At 39.4% G+C, this 17630-nt stretch overlaps 1 protein-coding gene across 2 annotated transcripts; it reads left to right on the forward strand.

The window, feature by feature from the left end:
- Positions 1-1120: 1120 nt before the first annotated feature.
- On the forward strand, positions 1121-13788 carry LOC120554760 (fas apoptotic inhibitory molecule 1-like). 2 transcript variants are annotated; one of them, XM_039793791.1, is made up of 5 exons: positions 1121-2387; positions 2888-3124; positions 3990-4218; positions 9927-9976; positions 12664-13788. In XM_039793791.1, the coding sequence occupies exons 2-5, from the start codon at positions 3008-3010 to the stop codon at positions 12811-12813; spliced, it is 546 nt and encodes a 181-aa protein (XP_039649725.1). In that variant the 5' UTR covers positions 1121-2387; positions 2888-3007; the 3' UTR covers positions 12814-13788. The 2 variants fall into 2 exon arrangements, with proteins under 2 accessions (XP_039649725.1, XP_039649726.1); XM_039793792.1 differs by lacking the exon at positions 1121-2387 and having other exon boundaries at positions 2883-3124.
- Positions 13789-17630: the final 3842 nt, after the last annotated feature.

Consider the following 17630-nt stretch of genomic DNA (forward strand, 5'->3'; position numbering starts at 1 on the left):
CTGTGCTACGGATTTTGCCATTTCCTGAAGAGGATTGCCAGACAAGACTTTGAAGTTGCCAGTTTCTGTGTTGTGGACTTTGCCATTTCCTGAAGAGGATTGCCGCCACGGCTTTGAAGTTGCCAATTTCTGTGCGGACTTTGCCTTCTTGTAGAGGATTGCCAGTCAAGACTTTGAAGTTGCCAGTTTCTGTGCTCCGGGACTTTGCCATTTCCTGAAGAGGATTGCCAGTGAAGACTTTGAGGTTGCCAGTTTGTGTTTTGCGGACTTTGTCATTTCCTGTAGAGGATTGCCAGTCAAGAGTTTGAAGTTGCCAGTTTTTGTGGTTTGCCATTTCCTGAAGAGGATTGCCGGTCAGGACTTTGAAATTGCCAGTTTCTGTTGCTGGACATGTCCATTTCCTGTTGAGGATTGCCAGTCAGGACTTTGAAATTGCCAGTTTTCTGTGCGCGATGTGCCATTTCCTGAAGAGGATTGCCAGTGTTGACATTGAAGTTGCCAGTTTCTGTGCTACGGATTTTGCCATTTCCTGAAGAGGATTGCCAGACAAGACTTTGAAGTTGCCAGTTTCTGTGTTGTGGACTTTGCCATTTCCTGAAGAGGATTGCCAGTCAAGGCTTTGAAGTTGCCAATTTCTGTGCTGCGGACTTTGCTATTTCTTGTAGAGGATTGCCAGTCAAGACTTTGAAGTTGCCAGTTTCTGTGCTGCGGACTTTGCCATTTCCAGAAGAGGATTGCCAGTTAAACTTTGAGTTGCAGTTTGTTTTTATTTGATTTCTAGCAGAAGACTTTGAAGTTGCCAGTTTCTGTGTTGTGGATTTTGCCATTTCCTGAAGAGGATTGCCTGCCACGGCTTTGAAGTTGCCAATTTCTGTGCTGCGGACTTTGCTATTTCTTGTAGAGGATTGCCAGTCAAGACATTGAAGTTGCCAGTTTGTGTGCTGCTGACTTTGTCATTTCCTGAAGAGATTTGCCAGTCAAGACTTTGAAGTTGCCAGTTTCTGTGCTTTGCCATTTCCACTTCTTGAAGAGGATTGCCAGTCAAGACTTTGAAGTTGCCATTTTCTGTGCCGCAGTTTAGCCATTTCCTGAAGAGGATTGCCAGTCAAGACTTTGAAGTTGCCAGTTTCTGTGCTGTGGACTTGCCGGATCCAGAAGAGAATAGCCAGTTTCATGGATTCACCAGATGTCCGGTTTGGTGACGCGGTCGGCTTTGAGAGGCTTGCTCTGTCCAGTCGTTGGTCTGAATGTTGAAGACCCTAGGTCAACAGGTGAGAGTGAGGTGAAATGTGGACACCTACGCCATACTAGTTGACTGCCAAAGTTGCCTGTTCCTTTGCTGTTTCCGTCACCGTTTGTCATCACTTCTTTGCCAGTTTTTCTCTACTTCCTCGGCTGCTCTTTGGCGTTTTTTTGCCAGTTCTTCAACTTTTCCTTCAGGTTCACGAGGTGAAAATGTGGATCTCATGTGGCATGCCTACTCAGTAAGTTGCCCTTGGCGGTGAGGTTAGACTTTCGGCGCGGTATGTTCCGCAACCCACGTGCTGCATACATGCTCCAGGACTTCACTGATAGGCTCCAGTACGAGTCTCCGTGTCAAGACTTTGAAGTTGACAGTTTCTGTGCTGCGGACTTTGCCGGTTCCAGAAGAGGATTGCCAGTCAAGACTTTGATAGACAGAAGATGAACACATGCTGGTGCTGTGGAAGGTCCCATCTGGCATCACACTTTTTGCTGAAGAAGCTTTGGGTCCTTGTCAAGGATAACTGTCTACAGTTTGTGTCCTGCCAAAGTTGACAGGTTCTGTGCTGCGGCCTTTGCCGGATCCAGAAGAGGATTGCCACTCTCATGGATTTACCAGATGTCCGGTTTGGTGACGCGGTTGTCTTTGAGTGGTTCGTTCTGCAGGTCCTGTCATTGGTGGGAATGTTAAAGACCCTAGTGGTGAGAGTGACTTGAAATGTGGACACCTACGCCATACTAAATGATTGCCGAAGTTGCCAGTTCCTCTGCTTTTGCCTTCCCCAGTTCCTCGCCAGTTCATCGTTAATTCTTTGCCAGTTCTTTGTCTTTTCCTTCATGTCCAGAAGGTGAGATTTAGCTTAGTGTGGATCTCATGTAGCACCCAGTTCCTGTGTTGCTGCAGTCGACAGTTCCTGTGATGTTGAAGTAATATTTAATTTAGCTGCAACAAATTTGCTTCAATTTAATTCTTAAATATGTGTGAGCTCCCTTGTTTTTGTCATAACTTTGAGTTGGTTTATGAAACAGTGCTGCCACCATCACCAGTTCCTCTGTTGCTGCAGTCCCCAGTTTCTGTGCTGCCACTGTCTTCAGTTCTGAACTCCAGCGTTTTCTTCTGGTTAGGACAGTCTCAGAGGTCAAAGGTTAGTACATTAACCTAGGACTGGGCAATATATCGATACTATACTTCATCATGATATGAGACTAGATATCGTCTTAGATTTTGGATATCATCATATCGTGATATGACATAGCCTAAGTGTTGTCTTTTCCTGGTTTAAAAGGCTGCATTACCAGACTGTTATAGCTGTTCTATTATTTGCCTTTTCCCCACTTTATGTCAGACATTATGTCCACATTACTGAATATTATTTATCTAAAATCTAAGTGTGAAGATATTTTGTTAAAGCCCCAATTCTCAACCCTAGAATATTGCTGCAGTATCGATATCAATGTATTTGTTCAAGAATGTCGTGATATCTGATTTTTTCCACATCGCCCAGCCCTACATCAACCTTTATTCACAATTTCTGTACAAAGAAGGAGGTGATTTGGCTTACTTGCACTAACCACAGATACAAAGCTTGTCCTAATTATCTCTGTGTCAGTTTAAAGTGAGCTCACGTCTGTAAGCCTCTTACAGTAATACACCTGCTGCTGAGCCGACAGTCCTCCGCACACAGCGAGCTCAAACGGGAGGGCTTCTTTCAGACGTGGAGATGACAGAGTGATCGTCAGGAGAGGGTCCTGTGGCGTGTCAGAGATGCTGGGTGGAGATCTGGTGGCGACGTGGGACGTGGCGCTGAGCGACAACGTGTACAAGATTGAGTTCGCTCATGGCACCACCACGGGGAAACGCATCGTGTACGTCAACGGACAGGTAAGTCCATGTTTAGGTATCTTCACAACCTCTTGAAAGGAAGTCTGCTTGTGGTTGTACATCAAAGAGTTTTGTATTTGTTTGGGAGACTAATTAGAAACCTGAAGAAGCAAAAGTATTCGTTATTTTAACTAAAACACTTAAAGAATATTCCCATCTGATTTAGATAAAACTAGTAATACCACAGTTTAGAAATACTCAGTTACAAGTAAATATCCTCCTTTTTTAAACCTCTAATTCCACCTGCCAGTGTTATGCTTTACTTTAACATTGTACTCTCAAATATGAGGTCCGATCTCCTGATGTGACTCTCAGTAAGAAAGTCAAGATAGTTGAGTGTATTTGTCAAAATTTGGAAATATTCCTTCAACATATTTGAGGCAAATTAATTTAAAAAAGTAATATTTGAGGTACTTTATTTGAGTATTTCCTTTTTCTGTTACTTTATACTTCTATTCCACTACATCTACTATAAATATACTTCTTATTGCATAATTTTCTTCAGATTTTAAATTAATTAATTGGGTAGAGCAGGTGCACATATACTGAGGTCCAGGGTTTGAATCCGACCTGTGACGATTTCCTGCATGTCTTCCCCCCCCCCCCCCCCTCTCTCTCTCTCTCTCTCTCTCTCTCTCTGTCTCTCTCTCTCTCTCTCTCTCTCTCTCTCTCTCTCTCTCCCTCCCCTTTCTCACCTATCTGTCCTATCAAATAAAGGCGGAAAAGCCCCAAAAAAAGAGTGTTAATGCGTCTCCACTCAATGCCTTTTGTAAACAGGAACTACACTCACAGATGTCCGAACTTCTTCCACTACTGATCACCAGTTTTTGCGTGTTATCTGTCATGAACATTTTTCCCTCAACAGGAAGTCGTCAGGAAAGACTGGCTGTTCAAGCTGGTTGGAAAGGAAACCTTCACCGTGGGGAGCTCCAACACCAAAGCCACCATACTCATTGAGGCGGTCGGTGGCTTTGCCTACGAGTACACGCTGCAGGTGGACGGCAAGAGTCTGCAGAAGTTCATTGACAACAGAGCCAAGACGTCCAAGACATGGCTGCTCAAAGTGAAGGGAGAGGACTGCAGGGTGGTGCTGGGTGAGTGATGTAACTGCTGTTTAATCTGCTCAGTGTGAGTATTTTAGGAAGCATGTCGACCTGCAACAACCCAGTTTCACTCAACAGGAGCGTGCCTATGTTCCCACAGCCCTATGCTCCCACATTTCTAAGAATTTTCTTTTTCACTGAAAATTAGGCCCTATGTTCCCACATTTAAAAAAAAAAAATTAAATTAGGCCCTATGTTCCCACATTTAAAAAAAAAAATTAGGCCCCTATGTTCCCACATTTCTAAAAAAAAAAAAATTAAATTAGGCCCTATGTTCCCACATTTCTAAAAAAAAATATAATTAGGCCCTATGTTCCCACATTTCTAAAAAAAAAAAAATTAAATTAGGCCCTATGTTCCCACATTTCTAAAAAAAAAAATTAAATTAGGCCCTATGTTCCCACATTTCTAAAAAAAAAAAAAATTAAATTAGGCCCTATGTTCCCACAATTCTAAAAAAAAAAAATTAAATTAGGCCCTATGTTCCCACATTTCTAAAAAAAAAATTAAATTAGGCCCTATGTTCCCACATTTCAAAAAAAGAAATTTTAATTAGGCCCTATGTTCCCACATTTCTAAAAAAAAAAAATTAAATTAGTCCGCCCTATGTTCCCACATTTAAAAAAAAAAAATTTAATTAGGCCCCTATGTTCCCACATTCCTAAAAAAAAAATTAAATTAGGCCCTATGTTCCCACATTTCTAAAAAAAAAAAATTAAATTAGGCCCTATGTTCCCACATTTCTAAAAAAAAAATTTAATTAGGCCCTATGTTCCCACATTTCAAAAAAAAAATTAAATTAGGCCCTATGTTCCCACATTTCTAAAAAAAAAAAAAAATTAAATTAGGCCCTATGTTCCCACTTTAAAAAAAAAAAATAATCAAATTAGGCCCTATGCTCCCACATTTCTAAAAAAAAAAAAATTAAATTAGGCCCTATGTTCCCACATTTCTAAAAAAAAAATAAAATTAAATTAGGCCCTATGTTCCCACATTTCAAAAAAAAAAAAATTAAGTTAGGCCCTATGTTCCCACATTTCTAAAAAAAAAAAAAATTAAATTAGGCCCTATGTTCCCACATTTAAAAAAAAATTTAAAATTAGACCTATATGTTCCCACATTTCTAAAAAAAAAATTCAATTAGGCCCCTATGTTCCCACATTTCTAAAAAAAAAAAAATTAAAATTAGGCCCTATGTTCCCACATTTCTAAAAAAAAAAAAAAAATATTTAATTAGGCCTTATGTTCCCACACATTTCTAAAAAAAAAAAAAAATTAAATTAGGCCCTATGTTCCCACATTTCTAAAAAAAAAAAAAAATTAAATTAGGCCCTATGTTCCCACTTTAAAAAAAATAATAATCAAATTAGGCCCGACCCTATCTTCCACATTTCTAAAAAAAAAATTAAATTAGGCCTATGTTCCCACATTTCTAAAAAAAAAAATATTTAATTAGGCCTTATGTTCCCACATTTCTAAAAAAAAAAAAATATTTAATTAGGCTTATGTTCCCACATTTCTAAAAAAAAAAAAATTAGGCCCTATGTTCCCACATTTCTAAAAAAAAAAAAAAAAAATTAAAAATTAGGCCCCTATGTTCCCACTTTAAAAAAAAAAATAAAATCAAAAATTAGGCCCTATGCTCCCACATTTCTAAGAATTTTCTTTTTCACTGAAAATTAGGCCCTATGTTCCCACATTTAAAAAAAAAAATTTAATTAGGCCCTATGTTCCCACATTTCTAAAAAAAAAAAAATAAAATTAGACCCTATGTTCCCACATTTCTAAAAAAAAAAAAAAAAATATTTAATTAGGCCTTATGTTCCCACATTTCTAAAAAAAAAAAAAATTAAATTAATGGCCCTATGTTCCCACATTTCTAAAAAAAAAAAATTAAATTAAGGCCCTATGTTCCCACATTTCATAAAAAAAAAATTAAAATTAGGCCCTATGTTCCCCACTTTAAAAAAAAATAATAATCAAATTAGGCCCTAATCTCCCACATTTCTAAGAATTTTCTTTTCACTGAAAATTAGGCCCTATGTTCCCACATTTAAAAAAAATTAAAAATTAGACCCTATGTTCCCACATTTCTAAAAAAAAAAAAAAAATTAAATTAGGGCCCTATGTTCCCACATTTCTAAAAAAAAAAAAATTAAAATTAGGCCCTATGTTCCCACATTTAAAAAAAAAAAAAAAAATTAAATTAAGGCCCTATGTTCCCACATTTCTAAAAAAAAAAAAAAAAAAATTAAATTAGGCCCTATGTTCCCACATTTCTAAAAAAAAAAAAAAAAAATTAAATTAGGCCCTATGTTCCCACATTTCAAAAAAAAAAAAAATTAAAATTAGGCCCTATGTTCCCCACATTTCTAAAAAAAAAAAAAATTAAATTAGGCCCTATGTTCCCCACATTTCTAAAAAAAAAAAAAAAAAATTAAATTAGGCCCTATCCTCCCACATTTCAAAAAAAAAAAAAATTAAATTAGGCCCTATGTTCCCACATTTCTAAAAAAAAAAAAAATTAAATTAGGCCCTATGTTCCCACATTTAAAAAAAAAAATTTAATTAGGCCCTATGTTCCCACATTTCTAAAAAAAAAATTAAATTAGGCCCTATGTTCCCACATTTCTAAAAAAAAAAATTAAATTAGGCCCTATGTTCCCACATTTCTAAAAAAAAAAAAAAAATTAAAATTAGGCCCTATGTTCCCACATTTCTAAAAAAAAAAAAAAAAAATTTAATTAGGCCTTATGTTCCCACATTTCTAAAAAAAAAAAAAAAATTAAATTAGGCCCTATGTTCCCACATTTCTAAAAAAAAAAAAAAAAAATTAAATTAGGCCTTATGTTCCCACATTTCTAAAAAAAAAAAAAAATTAAATTAGGCCCTATGTTCCCACTTTAAAAAAAAATAATAATCAAATTAGGCCCTATGCTCCCACATTTCTAAGAATTTTCTTTTTCACTGAAAATTAGGCCCTATGTTCCCACATTTCAAAAAAAAAAAATTAAATTAGGCCCTATGTTCCCACATTTCTAAAAAAAAAAAAAAATTAAATTAGGCCCTATGTTCCCACATTTCTAAAAAAAAAAAAAAAAAAAATTTAATTAGGCCTTATGTTCCCCACATTTCTAAAAAAAAAAAAAATTAATTAGGCCCTATGTTCCCACATTTCAAAAAAAAAAAAAAAATTTAATTAGGCCCTATGTTCCCCACTTTAAAAAAAAATAATCAAATTGGGCCCTATGCTCCCACATTTCTAAGAATTTTCTTTTTTCACATGAAAATTGGGCCCTATGTTCCCACATTTCAAAAAAAAAAATTAAATTAGGCCCTATGTTCCCACATTTCTAAAAAAAAAAAAAAAAATTAAATTAGGCCCTATGTTCCCACATTTCAAAAAAAAAAAAAATTAAATTAGGCCCTATGTTCCCACATTTCTAAAAAAAAATAATTAAATTAGGCCCTATGTTCCCACAGCTCTATATTCCCACATTTCTAAGATTATTTTCCAAAATTAGGCCCTATGTTCCCACATTTCCTTTTTCATAAATTTATATCAGATTTTATTCCCCTTTCTCCCAATTTGGTAGCCAATTACACCCAACCTATTATCCAGTAGCAATGGACTACAGATGGAATGTAACCCTAACATAGGGCCTTATTTTAAGAAAAATCTTAGAAATGTGGGAACATAGGGCTGTATGAACATAGGGCTGTGGGAGCATAGGGCTGTGGGAACATAGGGCTGTGGGAACATAGGGCTGTGGGAACATAGGGCTGTGGGAACATAGGGCTGTGGGACCATAGGGCTGTGGGAACATAGGGCTGTGGGAGCATAGGGCTGTGGGACCATAGGGCTGTGGGAACAGGGCGTATGGGGACATAGGGCTGTGGGAGCATAGGGCTGTGGGAACATAGGGCTGTGGGACCATAGGGCTGTGGGAAGAGGGGGAACATAGGGCTGTGGGAACATAGGGCTGTGGGAACATGGGCTGTGGGAACATAGGGCTGTGGTAGGGCTGTGGGGCATAGGGCTGTGGGAACATTGGGCTGTGGGAGCATAGGGCTGTGGCATTGGGCTGTGGGAACATAGGGTTGACCATAGGGCTGTGGGAACATAGGGCTGTGGGACCATAGGGCTGTGGGAACATAGGGCTGTGTAGGCTGTGGGAACATTGGTGTGGGAGCATAGGGCTGTGGAATGCTAGGACTGTGGACATATTGATGGGTTGGGTGGTTGGTTTGCTGTGGGACCATAGGCTTGGAACATAGGGCTGTGGACATACTGTGAGACTGGTGTGGGAACATAGGTTGGATAGGGTTATGGAATGGGTGTGGGAACATAGGGTTGAGAACATAGGCTGGGAACATAGGGCTGTGGGAACATAGGGCTGTGGGAACATTGGTGTGGAACATAGGGCTGTGGGAACATTGGGCTGTGGGAACATAGGGCTGTGGGCCTTAGGGCTGTGGGAATATAGATCTGGAACATGTGGGAACATAGGGTGTGGGAACATAGGGCTGTGGAACATGGACTGTGGGAACATGGGGCTTGGGCCATAGCTGTGGAACATAGAGCTGTGGGAACATAGGGCGTGGGAACTTGGCTGTGGAGATAGGGTTGGGAACATAGGGCTGTGGGAACATAGGGCTGTGGGAACATTGGGCTGTGGGAACATAGGGCTGTGGGACCATAGGGCTGTGGGAACATAGAGCTTGGGAACATAGGGCTGTGGGAACATTGGGCTGTGGGAGCATAGGGCTGTGTGGAACATTGGGCTGTGGGAGCATAGGGCTGTGGGAACATAGTGGGCTGTGGGAGCATAGGGCTGTGGGAACATTGGGCTGTGGGAACATAGGACTGTGGGAACATAGGACTGTGGGAACATGGGCTTGGGAACATAGGGCTGTGGGATAGGCTGGCATAGGGCTGTGATAACATAGGGCTGTGGGAACATAGGGCTGTGGGAACATAGGGCTGTGGGAACATAGGGCTGTGGGAACATAGGGCTGTGGGACCATAGGGCTGTGGGAACATAGAGCTGTGGGAACATGGGCTATGGGAACATTGGGCTGTGGGGAGCATGGGGCTGTGGGAACATTGGGCTGTGGGAGCATGGGGCTGTGGGAACATTGGCTGTGGGGAGCATGGGACAATGGGAACATGGTTGGGGAACATGGGACTGTGGGAACATGGGACTGTGGGAACTATAGGACTGTGGGAACATAGGGCTGTGGGAACATAGGGCTGTGGGAACATAGGGCTGTATGCATTAGGCTGTGGGAACATAGAGGGCTGTGGGAACATAGGGCTGTGAGACATAGGGCTGTGGGAACATAGGGCTGTGGGAACATAGGGCTGTGGGAACATAGGGCTGATGGGAACATGGGGCTGTGAGAACACATGGGGCTGTGGGAACATAGGGCTGTGGGAACATAGGGCTGTGGGAACATAGGGCTGTGGGAACATAGGGCTGTGTGGGAACATAGGGCTGTGAGAACATAGGGCTGTGGGAACATAGGGCTGTGGGAACATAGGGCTGACCCCGACTAAACCTTTGTTCATGTCCAGGGACCGAGCCATTTTCCCCCATTTACGAAAGTTATTTATTACAACAAAATACATGTACTGCATGACATTTTGAGATACTTTGTATACTTTAGAAACATACTGTTGTTCTTTTTTCCAACAGAAAAGGACACCATGGATATTTGGTGCAACGGGCAGAAAATGGACACAATGGTGAGAATGACCCAAAAACGTTTAAAACTGTTTAAATTATAATATGATAATATAAAGATAAATATTACTATTGTTACTGTGGATTTAAACTGAGATGAGAGTCTAACAACAGTTCTTTTTTTATTGTATTTGGTAATAAGATTAGTTAATTGTCACTGAGATGAAAAAGACTGAAAATTAAAACTTCCGTCTGGAGCTAAATAATTTAAATAATTTAAATAATTTAAATAAAATGCAACTAATTACCAACATCTGGGTTAGATAGCTGATGATTCCTGTGTTGTAATACCCACTGGAGTGGGTTTTTATACTACAAATGCTGCTAATATATACTATGTATATTAAATCAAAGCCACAGAACAAAGGGAAGAAACCATGATATGACAGATTTAAAGAAACCATTCATAAATTAAGAAGAAAAAGGGGGAAATATAGACGTAAACATGCAGTTGTTAAATGGTTATAATTTTGGCTTTAATTGGTTATCTCATAATGTGTGTGTGTGTGTGTGTGTCTCTGTGCGTCTATGTGTGTGTGTGTGTGTGTGTGTGTGTGCACCGCATGCGTGTGTGTCTGTCTCTGTGTTTGTGTGTGTGTCTGTCTCTGTCGGTCTGTCTCTGTGTGTGTCTGTGTGTGTGTCTGTGTTTGTGTGTGTGTGTGTTTTGTGTGTATCTGTCTCTGTGTTTGTGTGTGTGTGTGTGTTGTGTGTGTGTGTGTGTGTGTGTGTGTCTGTCTCTGTGTGTGTGTCTGTGTGTGTCTGTTTGTGTGTGTGTGTGTGTGTGTGTGTGTGTCTGTCTCTGTGTGTGTGTCTGTGTGTGTGTCTCTGTGTTTGTGTGTGTGTGTGTTTGTGTGTATCTGTCTCTGTGTTTGTGTGTGTGTGTGTGTCTGTCTGTGTGTGTGTGTGTGTGTGTCTCTGTGTTTGTGTGTCTGTCTGTGTGTGTGTGTGTGTTTGTGTGTATCTGTCTCTGTGTTTGTTTGTGTGTGTGTGTGTGTGTGTGTGTGTGTCTGTGTGTGTGTCTGTGTTTGTGTGTGTCTGTGTTTGTGTGTGTCTGTCTCTGTTTGTTTGTTTGTTTGTGTGTGTGTGTGTGTCTGTCTGTGTGTGTGTGTGTGTGTGTGTGTCTGTGTGTTTGTGTGTGTCTGTCTGTGTGTGTGTGTGTGTTTGTGTGTATCTGTCTCTATGTGTTTGTGTGTGTGTGTCTGTCTCTGTGTGTTTGTGTGTGTGTGTGTGTGTCTCTGTGTGTTTGTGTGTGTGTGTGTGCATGTGTGTGTGTGTTTGTGTGTATCTGTCTGTTTGTTTGTGTGTGTGTGTGTGTCTGTCTGTGTGTGTGTCTGTGTGTTTGTGTGTGTCTGTCTCTGTGTGTGTGTGTCTCTATGTGTTTGTGTATGTGTGTGTGTGTTTGTGTGTGTGTGTGTGTGTCTGTCTCTGTGTGTGTGTGTCTCTATGTGTTTGTGTATGTGTGTGTGTGTTTGTCTGTGTGTGTGTGTGTGTGTGTGTGTGTAAAAGGCATCTCCCGTAAAAGTATATAAAAAATACATGAAACATGTATTTAAAAGGTGATTTTTGGTGTTCCTACCGTCTCCTTCTCTAAGATAAGGTGTTTCTATTTTTCAAAATAAAATACGAAGCATTTAAAGGAAACGTCTTGACTCAGTAAACATTTTAATATTTCACCTGACACAAATAAACTGTTAAAAGTATGAGAGCTATTCCATACTTTTAAACTTGCACATCAATCTACAAATTTTGAGATTAGTCACAGTCCGAATATTTTGAGAAAAAAAGTCAGAATATTTTAATATTTTCAGGATAAGTCAGAATAGTTTTAGGGAAAAAAATGTAAAATATAAAAATGTTGAGGAAGAAGTCAAAATATTGTTTTTTAAAAGTCAGAATATTTTGAGAAAAAGTCAGAATATTTTGGGAGGAAAAATCTGAATATTTTCAGAATAAAAGTCAAAATAGTTTGAGAGGAAAAATCTGAATATTTTCAGAATAAAAGTCACAATAGTTTGAGGAAAAATAAGTTTAAATATTTTAATTTTGAGGAAGAAGTCAAAATATTGTTTTTTTTTAAGTCAGAATATGTTTAGAATAATTCTGAATATTTTGGGAAAAGGAGTTAGAATATTTTGAGGAAGTCATAATATTTTAATATTTTCAGAATAAAAGTCAGAATATTTTGAGGAAAATATTTTAATTTTGAGAAAGAAGTCAAACAATTTGAAAATTTTAATATTTTCAGGATAAAAGCCAGAATAGTTTGAGATAAAGAGTTGAAATAATTTAAGAAAAAAAGTCAAAATAATTTTCACACTATTTCAAAAAAAAAAAGTTAAAATAATTTTTTAAAAGTCAGAATATTTTGAGAGGAGTCTTTCTCATAGGCCGCAGATACCTCACCTGCCTATCAGAGAGTCTGTAAGCCGCCTGAGAGGCGACTCAGATGAGAAAACATTAACCTCCTCCTCTCATCATCTAGATTTTGACAGCTGCACAGTTTAAATTAATCATTTATAGAGATTAAGTGAGTAGATCAAACTGAAATAATAAGTCTTTTAAAAACATGGAGTCCCAGTTTGAACAAGAGCGGAAACAAATAAATAAAAATCAGCAGAAATGCATCATAAATAGTAAACAGATAGATGAAATCCTCATAACTGAGTGTGTTTTTGTGGCCTTTTTCAAGGGAGAGTTTGTAGACGACGGCACAGAGACGCGCTTCATGTTGGGGGAACACGAATGCTGCATCAAGGCGACGAGCGGTGGGAAGAAAAAGAGCAGCATTGTGCACTCCTTACTGCTGGACGGAGAGAAAATACCAGCCTCAACACAATAGTGCCGGACGAACTCTCAAAGAGACTCTATGAAAGAGGTATTTGCACGCAAAGGACAAATACCAAGCAGTACTACAGGCTGGGCTTTATGACGAAAGGAATTTGTTTTTTATCATTTAGTTGGGTTTGATTATAGATTTTGAAAATAAAGATACAAATATGTGCTTGTAAATATAGCAAATAAACACTGTGCATCATGTTCTACTGGGTGATTCTTTGCTATTTTATTTTGAAGGGGCCCTGAAGAAAGTAACATCCTGCAGTCAAATTAAGAAGTCTGAGAAATACACTTGTGTTTTTAAGTCATTTTGCTGCAGCCTCCACGCAGGAAGTATCTTCCTGAAGGTCGCTACATCAAGCTTGCAGCGGTTAGTTAGAGAAAGACGGGAATAAAGGAGGTTTGATTTTCAAAATAAAAGCATCAGAAATGTATTGGCAACTAAATGTACTACAACTAAATGTAAAGTATAAAAACTACAAATGAAAAATACAAAATGACTGAAGAAATGTAAGTATCAAGTGTTTCACTAAAAACTCAGAAAAATGACCTGAGTTTGGTGTCACAGAAATATAGTCAGAGTTGGAAGAAGTACTCTTTTCTATTAGTAAAAGTACTAATACCACAGTGTAGAAATATATGTTACAAGTTTACAAATGTAAAACTTTATGCAAAATCCCCCCTGCCAGTGTTTTTATGTTGTACTTTACATTGTACTGGTTGTTATCGATTTTCTCATCTTACTCTCAGTAACAAAGCCGAGATATTTGAGTGTATTTCCCAAAATGTGGAACTATTCCTTTACTATTTACTGTGTATTTATATTGTATAACTTTATACTTATACTCCACGACATCTCAGAGGGAAATGTTGTAGCTCAGAATCAGAATGGCATTTACGAAGTAAAGTTTTCACTGTGTTTTGGTGCATACAATAATAATAGTAATACCTTCACAATAAAGCGCTTTTCAAAAAACAAGTTACAAAGTGCTTTTCATTTCATTTAAAAAGAACAAATAGTAAAATAAATAAAAGGGCAAGTCTGAAATAGTGAGTTTTTGTAAGGAGACTTAAAAGAAGAAGGTGTGTTAGCTTCCTGATGTCCTCCGGCAGGTGGTTGCACAGCTGAGGGTCCCGAGCAGAAACAGCCTGATCAGGTTTAGTTTAAGGTTCGACTGAGGAACGACCACGACCGATCCACCACAGGCTCTGAGGTAGGTTGTGCAGTCTGTTCCCATGTTTGGAAAAGCAAGAAATGTGTCACTCTGTGTGGGATCAGTTAGAGAGGAAGGGAGAGAGAGAGAGAAAAAGGAAGGGAGAGAGTGTGTGTGTGTCTGTTGCTTGTTGTTGTGTTGTGTGTGTGGTGAGGAGTGGTTTTGTGTGTGTGTGTGTGTGTGTGTGTGTGTGTGTGTGTGTGTGTGTGTGTAGAGAGTGAGTTTGTGTGTGTGTGTGTGTGTGTGTGTGTGTGTGTGTGTGTGTGTGTGTGTGTGTGTGTAGGAGAGTGAGTTTGTGTGTGTGTGTGTGTGTGTGTGTGTGTGTGTGTGTGTGTGTGTGTGTGTGTGTGTGTGTGTGTGTGTGTGTGTGTAGAAGTTGTGAGAGTATGAGTGTGTGTGTGTGTGTGTGTGTGTGTGTGTGTGTGTGTGTGTGTGTGTGTGTGTGTGTGTGTGTGTGTGTGTGTGTGAGTGAATGTGTGCGTATGTATGTGTACACGAGTGTGTCAGTTAAAGCCATTATAATAAAAAATTTTTAATAAGTTAAGCAACATAAATTTGGCAGTTTGAGAAGTGCCAGCATATTGGTTTATGCATGCAGTTTGCAACACTGGCGCTGCACATCATCTATCCCCCATTAGAGCTTTAAAAGTTATCATTAAAATGTTTAAATCCTCTCTAAAACACACTGGGAGCCAATGAAGTGTGTTCTCTCCTGTTTGACCTGGTTATGAGTCTGGCTGCTCGATTATGAATGAGCGGAAGTGTATTCAGGTTTTGTTGTGAGAGGTTAAGTGAGAAGTGCATTTCTGTAATCTAACCAAGATGAAATGAGACAAATGAATGAAAAGGGAATAAACGATAGAGCAAAGTACTGCAACAGTCAGAAACGTAAATATATACTTGACATTGCAATAAAAATATATAACAAATGTGCACAATGTAACTGTTTTGAAAGGGATTGCTTGTTTTTTTCCAAATAATTCATAAAATCAAGTCAACTTTATTGTCAATTCTCTCAAAATATGTGCGAGATATACAGAGGAATCAAAAATGCGTTTCTCTCCGACCCACGGTGCAACAAGTACAAATATATACAATAAAATAAATTTTAAAAATTGCAAAAGTGAGACAAAACCAAACAGTATAGAAAACTAAAGACACTGAAAATGTGGAATATAAAGGAAAAATCATGATATATATACTGTATATAGCCGATTTTGGTATAAAAATCAGCCTTTTAACAAGTCTTACAAACAATTAGAAGTAAATGTACTATGTGGACAAAAATCAGAAGTATCGGTACTCAGTACTGGCCCATTTCAGGCACTGTTTGAGGAAACGTGCTTTCCAGCAGTGCTATTTAATCATTATGTTTACATTCTTGTCTTTTCATAGTCACAGTTAATATTTAATAATAAGCTATTGCACTGTTCAGTCCTGCACTGTTCTCTTTTGCACTACCACCTTTGCGCACACTCTACCATACAGCACCTTATCATGGTCATTGCATCACACGGTCAGTCCATACCAGACCTTAAATTATTAACTCTTTACATTTCTGTGAGTGATTTTTAGTTTTATGTATGTGAGATATATGTGTGTATGTGTTTCTCTAAGCTACTTGATGCCTAAAATTTCACTCGGGATGAATAAATATCTATCCATCCATCCATCCATCCATCCATCTATATATATATATATATTTTATTTTCTTTTTTTGTTTTTTTTTCAGTGGCGCCTTTTATTTTGAAAATGTTACCGGAACTCGTGTTGTTGAGCTTGCGTCACTTGAAACACACCGGAGCGTAATCACGTTCCCGGCCGGGATACTGTGGCTCTACACGGGATGGACCTCGCAGCAACACGGGAAGGGGGAAAGGCGGAGTGTTTGGGCGCCGTGTGCAGGACTTACCTGTGAAAAACGTGTCTGTAAACAACACCTGGATACATTTTAGGGTGCGCGTGTCGGTTCTGGTTAAGTTTAAAGTGGACTGAAGGTTATTCGTGCGCAGCTTGCTGGTCCCGGAGACAAAACAACGGACGGGAATATCCTAACTACCCCTCCACGAACTGTGTGTATCACGCAGCCTCACTGCCAACAGCTGCTGTTTTAATTCATATTTTTTTAATGGTGGTTTCGTGTCCTCTCGGAGGCTTTGACACCCCAGTTAGTCGTTATGTAAAGCGGACTTTAAAGCCTGAAGAACGGCGAGTTTTTCCCTCCTCCCTCCTGTTGGAAGCTAGAGCTAGTTAGCTTTAGCCGCCTAGCATCAAGGCCGTTTTTATCATTGTCGTCTGGTCAATTTATGAATGTAAGTGACGCTTAAAGCTCTTTTAAATCCGCATAAACCCGAGAAAGTGTCATTTTAATCCTACGTGGACTGTAAGGATATGGGGAAGCGTTGCTCAGCCAGCCGCACATCTGTCACCGGGACACCCCGGGGAACAGCTGCCTTCACCGGCCAGTAGCAGCAGTCTGGTCGCTGGGGGGAAAAAAAACACACTGGGAATATATCTTGTATTAAAATTTCCAGGCATGTAGAGGAGGATCAGCTGTGTTTTATTTTTAAGCAGGAAAGACTCTACCTACTTTTTGATTTAAACCAATTCTATACCTGATACACTGATGTGTTACGTTCACCAGGGTGCGTTGGAGAAAAGCATGATTTAAGGCTTCCCTGAGCTTGTTCCCCGGCTCCTGGAGGTCACAGCTTTCACCTTCCTCTCCCTCCACTTCCCTGCCAACACCACCGTCTGATCCCCCCCTCTCTCTCTCCCCTTTTTTTTAAAAAAAAAAGGTTTGGCGGGAAAAAAACCCCCGGGGTGGAGGGAAAAAAAACAAACAACAACCCCCCCACCGGGCCCCCCCTCCATTCCACATTCAGAGGTTTGAGTCCGTCCCCGACAAAAAATTTTTTTCATCCCAACATCTACTCCATCTACGAGCTGCTGGAGCGTGTGGAGGAGCCGCTGCTGCAGAACCAGATCCGGGAGCATGTCATTGCGATTGAAGGTAGGACAGTGGGTGGGTTTCAAGGTAATCCTGGGTGTCACTTTACATCTTAAATGCCTCCAAATACACACAAATACAGCGCCTCAAATGGTCTGTTAAATGTGGCAAATTCCTGTTTAAGTGTCGTGGGTTTTGTAGTATTTTTGCATAATCCTAACTAGCATGTACTGAATTTGAGCCTGTAACAATATACCACTTCAGGACAACTTTACTTCATCACATTCATGCAAAAAATCTTGCAACATTGCACAGAGGTCAGGCACAAACAGATAGTTAAGATACATAATGTTCCAGAGAGCAGATAAAAACAGTGGAAATGTAAAGGTAACCTGGTGTCACACGGTTGTTGTTAGCTTCTCCAGACGTTTTATCTGATTAGCTGAGAAGTCAGGTTTTTAGATCCCATGATGATGATGATGAAGAAGGGCTTGTAGAAGGATCTTGCCGTGTGTTTGTGTCGTACCAGACTCCCCAAACTTGAAGCTGCTCTGTTTGTGTGCTAGTCGCCTTTGTTTACGAACATCTGTATGCTGTAAACAACCTGTACTGTGATGCACAGATGTGTCATGCAGAGCACACCAAAAAAAAAAGTGA

This window comes from Perca fluviatilis, chromosome 24 (genome assembly GCF_010015445.1).
Source record: "Perca fluviatilis chromosome 24, GENO_Pfluv_1.0, whole genome shotgun sequence".
NCBI lineage: Eukaryota > Metazoa > Chordata > Actinopteri > Perciformes > Percidae > Perca > Perca fluviatilis.

Bases quoted from the DNA above. Each gene is read 5' to 3' on its own strand.
- LOC120554760 (XM_039793791.1), top strand. From the start codon at position 3,008: ATGCTGGGTGGAGATCTGGTGGCGACGTGGGACGTGGCGCTGAGCGAC. The intron at 3,125-3,989 runs GTAAGTCCATGT...TTCCCTCAACAG, and splicing joins TCGTGTACGTCAACGGACAG to GAAGTCGTCAGGAAAGACTG. The intron at 9,977-12,663 runs GTGAGAATGACC...GCCTTTTTCAAG, and splicing joins GGCAGAAAATGGACACAATG to GGAGAGTTTGTAGACGACGG.